The sequence below is a fragment of the Pygoscelis adeliae genome, unplaced genomic scaffold (assembly GCF_000699105.1).
Source record: "Pygoscelis adeliae isolate BGI_AS28 unplaced genomic scaffold, ASM69910v1 Scaffold844, whole genome shotgun sequence".
Classification (NCBI taxonomy): Eukaryota; Metazoa; Chordata; class Aves; order Sphenisciformes; family Spheniscidae; genus Pygoscelis; species Pygoscelis adeliae.
Genome location: NW_008824615.1, coordinates 83,266 through 90,477, shown reverse-complemented (window position 1 = coordinate 90,477; position 7,212 = coordinate 83,266). Strand labels below are relative to the sequence as shown.

Sequence of the window (7,212 nt, the reverse complement as noted above, 5' to 3'; positions counted from 1 at the left end):
TCCTGCTCTTAGCACTCATCTTACCAGTATAAGGTCCACTGGCACAGAATTTCTTCTGGACTAACTTCAACACTTTGTCATCTTCTTGCTGAGGAGAAAAAAAAAAAAAAAGAAAGAGAGAGAGAAAGGAATTATCAGAACATCTCAGCTCAGCTTCTGTATATCACAATACATTCATGTGCTCTCTGTTAAACGGAGTAACTTGTATTCTCCTCCAGAAAAAGGAGCTACCTCAAGAATCACACCAGTGCATTAATCACTGTTACTGTTAAAACACACATGCCATATTTCTCATTTGAATTTGTTGTCCTACTTCAGCTGCCAGCCAGTAATCCTCACTCACCTTGCAATCTTGTAGAATAAGCATAATTGAACCAGAGGGAGAAGCAAAACGTGTGGCAAGGGGAGCGAAGTCAGATATTCCCTCCCCCCAACACACATTTCACACACACAGAGCAAACGGGCTATGTCAGCAAACTCCAAGCACATGATCCAGAGCGCTTGTGGAATAACTCCACATCGCTTTGCACTAGGTTCCTCAAGTGAGCTGCACTTCCCCTCCCTTCAGAAACAGAATTGTCACTAAACAAAGCAACCCACTGTACAGCCTCCTGATCAAAGAGAATTTTTAAAATAATTGGATACCACTAAATTTGATCCTAAAACACAGCTAAAGGCAGAACTTTTGATCTGAAGTGCTGAAAAACAGTTATATTTACCTGTTCAGCTTCCACATAAATGAGCGGAAATCCCATTTGTTTGGTCCATGTATTCATCACAGCAGCAATAGGTTTGCCACTAGCTTTTTCCAGGCTTTCCCAGAGGTCCTCTGCAGAAGAAAAGTCTGACTAAGGACAGAGCCTTGACATGTCAGACACTATTAAGGACACTGTAGGGGCACTGGGGGGTGGGAGGCTGTACCATTACTCCGGTTTGCCCTTCATGTTTTGGGTTGTGTTTTTATCGAATTGTGACAGATGATAGGCAAGAAAAAGGAAATACTTTAAACCACTCGGGGGGAGAGAGGGGAGAAGAAAGCTTCTTTACTACTAAAAAAATGCAATCAATACACATTGTGATAAAGTATAATAAAAATGAGCATTAAATATTCAAAACGGTAAATAGAAGAATCTTTTCCTTAAGTTTTTCATATATCATGCCAAAAGAGCTGACCTAACATGGACCGGTTTTGGCTGATAGATGATGATGTTCCACTTCCACATTTATGCCTGATACACAAAAAAGGTTTAAGTAAAGAAAGCGCTGTGAGATATTAGACAAGACTTTGAACTGTTTAATCACACATGCAATCAATACTGCAAAAGGAAGCTTGCAAAAGGCTTACATGGCAAATCAACGTACTCTATTTCTAAATTAGATTACTACGCAGATGTGGTTATCAGCGGTAAATGCAGCCCTTTCAGATTACCTCAACCGCATACTCCTGAGATAGAGAACCCCTAGAGGATCCCAAATTCCAGCTGTGCAGAGCATACATAGTATGAAACTGGAAACAAGCCAATTATTTCCTCGCATTTCAGTTCTCAGGTGGAATAAACAGCTGTTTAAGAATCCATCACTTTAGCACTAAAAATTTTGTCTCCAGAAATCACTTTTCTTAAGCATATAATAACCACCAGTTACCTGTAGCGGCATTCTTCTGCTGGAACTTCGTTAAATATAAATTCATTCCTTTCCGAAAGTCCTGGAAACATACAATTGAACATGTAATGGCACCAGAACGGACGTCCTTTCTATCCTCCCTCCGCGCTGCATTTATATTCAAGAATCGACCAAGGAACCTTAGGATCAAGTATCTACATCTATAACTCCTTCCATATTTTCCCACTATCTTATTTCTCCTAGGTTAGTCCAAATAGATCCCAAATACAAATTGGAGAAAAGTTTTCAAAATACAGAATACACAGATTTAATTTTTTTTTTTAATGGTATTTTTAACTGTAAAAAGATTTGACAATCTACATTTGGCTTTTTAACAACAATCTTTTTACCTCATCACCAATGTAGTCATGTAGCATTCGGATTACAGATGCTCCCTTGCTGTAAGAAATAGCATCGAATATTTCATCTACTTCAGATGGATGGCCAACACTAACCTGTGGTAAACAGGACAATTAACAGTGAGAACAATTTTAACTGCCATGAAAGATTTTGATTTTGCTTGTTTCTAGTGTTTAAGGAGCTGACTTTTCCCACTGAAGAAAGCACATGTAGATCCATCACTAAATTGTCTTAGTGGAATCTCTGCACCCAGTCAAACTTATTCACATATGACTAGGTTAGGATTGGTTTATAGGTTAAACACACTTTAACTTAGGTTTTGGTATTTAATCAAATAGACTTGGGGATCTTGCTTCAATCCTTTGGTTCAACACTTACCCAAAAGGAAAAAAAAATAGTGAAAGTTGGTTTAATTCTGGGACAGAGAACAACACATACTCGGGAAATGCACTCAGTAAGTCACTCTAAGATGACCTGTTGTACAAAGCAAGGTCATCTCCCAACATCTATTACATCAAACATTTCCTAGCTATCTGAAAACTTGTCCATGGTGATCTCTAGGAATTACAAGGGAGTTTTCTTTCAGCACAGCTCCCAGTTTTGCAGTAATTGAGCTCGCTGCTGCTGCCGTCTCTTCATCACTGACCTACTGCCTTGTTTCCAAAGCAGCAAGCCCAGCTAGATCCTACTTGTTTCAAGGCTGTCTGCATCACACTCTCAGTTCTGGGAGTACAACACAGAAACACCTAAGGCAGCCTCAGACAGAAACCAGTACAAGCCCAGCAAAGTTTGGTAGCTTGAGCTCTGGGCTATGCTGCACTTCGGTTTATGTTGTTGAGCACTGGAGTAAGTCAGTAGCTACTTCACTGTGCTCAAGGGCCAGAAAACTACCCACTTTGATCAGAAACCAAAACAAAACACAAACAATGATGAGTTCTGATCACAACTTTGCCATTTCAAGTCAGCAGAGCAGAAAAACTCCAGAAGAAGCCACCTTCAGACCCTCAAACCTCACTTCTGAAGTACTAATTCAAGTAGAGGAAAATCCACAAAGTGTAAATGCAACCTTAGATTTTCCTTTGCATCTTTGCAAAGTTGCCTTTTTTCTTAACAGGAAAAAAACTTACACCCAGCTGACAAGAAAAAAAGGGAGACAATCAATAGCAAAGACAAAACTTACTTCAATAGGATGACTGTTCTCTAAGGCATCAAGCTCTTGAGCTCGTGTGTAATCAGCAGAAACAAACTGAGTCCAGATATCGTACTCTGGGAAACAGTGATCTACACATAGGTATTCAATCCAGGAGGCAAATCCTTCATTCAGCCAGAGGTGAGTCCACCATTCCTGGAAAGATGAGAAGGCAGAATAAAGAACAAAATTCCAGGAGCTTCATTTAATCAACAGGAAGTTTCCAGCAAAGATGAGCTGTTAATGGCCTAGTTTAGTACCAATCAGAGAAACAGGTAAGCACAAATTCCTCTCTACAAAGTCATCAGCCCAAGAAGAGTAATCAGCACCCAATAACTGTCTTCCCCTCTGTCTTAAGTTTTAGAAACTCTGCATGGAGAACTGCATCAGGTACAAATGAAATTCCCGGAGACTAGACTAGAGGTCAGCGCAGAGCCACTGAGGGAACAGCTAAGAACGTTAGCTAGACTAAGGAAAAGAGTCAGTGACATGCAAAGCCGTGGTTCAGTAAAGCAGAAGAATTGTGGGCAACACGACAGTCTTCCAAATGGAATAGCAACAGCTGCAGAAGACTGATTTTGTTTGGACTTGTGTTTGGTTTTTTGCTAAAGAGTATGCTGACATAAAGGAGAATCTGAAAAAAGCGTTCTAGACTACGGAAACCTGAAATCTAGTAAACAGTTAAAAGTTGTTTCTCACCAGCCAAAGGTGGGCTTTGTTTTTTTAAGATAAGAACGTTACACTGATGTTTTAGAATTCTTCCCTTCATTTCTAATATTTAACTGAAGTAGGTGAGATAAGGAAACAAGCTACAGATACTGAGGAAGAAAACACCCTTTTCCATAATTGCACTTACCAACCATTCTTTAAATGTAAATGGGGTGGTTAACTCAGATGAGCATGGCTATGCTGATATGGGCCCTTAAGTAAAAGAAACTGAACAGGATGTAGAACAGTCCAGTAAGCTGTTCTGCAAAGAACTACTGCTTCTACTATGAATGAAACATTTACCCCAGGGAGGGTGGAATTTCAATAAGGAAAGCTGTTACTGAAACTCTACACAGATAAGCCCCGTTTTATTTTTAGAGTGGAGACTATCCAATTTTCTTTTACACTTCTGATCACAACTGTTTCCAAGACAAGGTTCTAATACACACAGATTGGTGCCAAATGATTAACGCAACTGCAGAATAGGTTCTTGGGCAATTAGGTTGGACTGCTAAATCTTTTCACCTCCCTGTTTTTCTCTCTTATCCCACTGGCAACCTAACTGCTCACGAACCTATTTCTTCCCCTGAAAGTAGTCTGATTTCATTTACTTTGCTACAGAAGAACTGGCATATTGTGCTGTCCAATAAGATCTGGTACTGGCAAACTAAACCAGTGATGCTACTGAGGCTTTCTGCTGTGCTGTACGCACCTCAGATTATAGAAGAGAAAAAGCTGACTTTCTGGAAATTGAGAAGTAACATTGGAATGTCTTTTCCTATTTCACAGTTTCATCACAGAACATAAAATAATGAGAGAAAAAATGCTTCAAGAAAATTTTTGGAAGACCTGGAATTTCCAAAGGAAAATAAAAAGCTAATTCAATATAAATTTTAGAGATTCTTGTAAATGATACTTTCTCAAGCTTACTGCCACAGTTCTCAATGGTCAGAAGGACCACGAATGGTTCATGGGTCACTAATGGTTCCCAAGGCACTTGCTGGCATCCTACAGTGTTGTCTAGCCACATGATGCTGGCTTGCCCTGCTTCCAGCTGCTCAACTGTACTAAAAGCTAAAAATATATTACTTTAATATTACTTTTCCATTTAAATATTGTGTTGCTCTCACATGGAAGCTACCTGTGCTACCACAAACAGGAATGGACACAGTTACTAGATTTTAAGAGGCACAGCACTGTAGAAAATTTTGACAAACTTTGCTTAGTGTTACAATTAATATTTACACTGGGTTTTTCTCTCCATCCACTCATGCTTCATTTAAGCGGCCTGAAAGCCAGAACGATGCAGGTTTGGGGCTCCAGAAACCATGCTTTTTTACCAAACACACTGGTTTCTTACAAGAAACTTCCCAACCTGTCAAATATTTGGATTCAAGCATCTGTTTGCAGGGTTTTGGGAAAAGGAATGTCAGATCTAATTAAGAGTAAGCTGAAGCTATTTGTTAACAGCAGAAGCTCTGACAGGTACAGGTTTCAGTTTTTAGCACTAAATAGAATTTATTAACAGATTTCAGTCTTGCTGCCTCAGATATGCTTTTATTCCCATCAAAATGACTTAAACATCAAACCATTCAGACAGCTGGCTCCCTGTATATCCAAAGTAATTCATATGAAGAGTTACTACCAAGCATCTTTTCAGCTACTGGACTAGAACCATTTGCAATGCTGAGCTGGTACCGATACGCCTGCTTGGTATGAAAGCCTGATGAGTGAATCATGCCTACCTGAAAGGAACACAGAGGATTACTGCTTCTAAGTCATCTGACTAGCCAAAATCATCTCCACGGAACACCTGCTCAACTCCAACTACGACTATATTCAAACAACTGAACGTTGCTTCACATAGAAAAGATCTAGGAATACTTCTAAAGAACACACTAGTAAAGAAGGAAGTTGTAACAAAGCACTATTTAAATATTTAATTTTTTTAATTTAAAGATAGCACGCCTGCTATTAAGGGGCACTTGAACACACACATGATACGAAGTACATGTCAAAGAAAACTAGAAGAACTTGTAACTGTTAGATACCATGGTCACAAGGTTTCCAAACCATTGATGAGCAAGTTCATGTCCTACAACCAGAGCAACCCACTGGCGAGATGAAGAACAGGAATTTTTGGGGTCAATGAGCAATGCAGTCTCCCTGTATTTAAGAGAGAAAGATAACTGAACAGAGTGGAACATGCCTAGGGAAAAAACACAATCAAAAGTAGGTTAAATTACCTAAGCAAGCTAAAAAGTGATCAGTACAACTGAAAAAAACCAAAAGCTATTTCAGTTTAGACATTAAATTATTTTGGTAAGTTCCACAGCTGTTGGAATGCTTTGGAGCAATAATTCCTTATGGCATGCAAGACGACAAGTGCAAAAACCCAGGCAGGAATAAGAAAGTTTATCCTTTATTTATAAAGTAGTTCACCTACATAATCTAGGAACCTTAACTGTAACTCCCTTTGCACTGCATGATGTATGCACAGCAAGACTTCTCTGCCTCCCTCATCCCCAAAGGAATTCCAACTCTTCCAAGTGCACAACCAGCCGTGTTACACTCGCCAGTGCAGATGCACAAGACTCTCCACACAGGGCACACGTGCACACACGCATACACACGCAAGTGCTCCCTGGGTCAGGCACACAACCTTCCGCTATAAACACCCCTGTCATGATCAGGACTTAGTGGGTCAGTCAGAAAGGACTTCTGGACTGCTGCAACTCAAAGGGGAAAAACGTGCATCTCAAAACATAGATGGTGCCTGCAGATTATGCCAGCCTTCTGTCCCCAAAGGGATAAAGCAAGCGTGCCAAACTGAGCAAAAGGGGGGGGGAAAAAAAATTAACAGCACAATTAAGAGAGGCTTCCAAAAATTCTACTCATCCAGGACAAATATTTTTTTTTTCCACAGGGAGTAAAATATCAGATTTCATCAGAATTGCGATAAGCAGACAAGTAGATTTTAAACCTGGGCTCAAATTTCCATTTCAACTTTTTAAGGCCAAATTAAAACTTTAGCAGAAGAAATTCAAACTATTTCAGGATTTAAAGTCCAAAGCTTACAAGACCAGTGTTGTACAAAATGAAGGAAAATCATTCTAACAATGAGCACAGATAATGTAATAATATCAAGCAAAAGTACAAAAGCTTGATCAGATGAACAAAAAAAAAACTGAAAAGGAAGGCAAGTTAATATTTTTGATTTACTCACATCCACATGGTTACACTGTGGTTGCTAAATTTACCAACTTGCCTACAACATAAAATCAGAAACTCTT

At 39.4% G+C, this 7,212-nt stretch overlaps 1 protein-coding gene across 1 annotated transcript in view; it reads right to left on the bottom strand.

The window, feature by feature from the left end:
• Positions 1-7,212, bottom strand: part of LOC103915533 (puromycin-sensitive aminopeptidase) — a 37,614-nt gene that overhangs the window by 9,757 nt on the left and 20,645 nt on the right. The window contains 6 exon segments of the mRNA XM_009322371.1: positions 25-88; positions 720-829; positions 1,645-1,705; positions 2,013-2,117; positions 3,203-3,367; positions 5,971-6,085. Of these exon segments, the coding sequence (XP_009320646.1) occupies positions 25-88; positions 720-829; positions 1,645-1,705; positions 2,013-2,117; positions 3,203-3,367; positions 5,971-6,085 (620 nt within the window).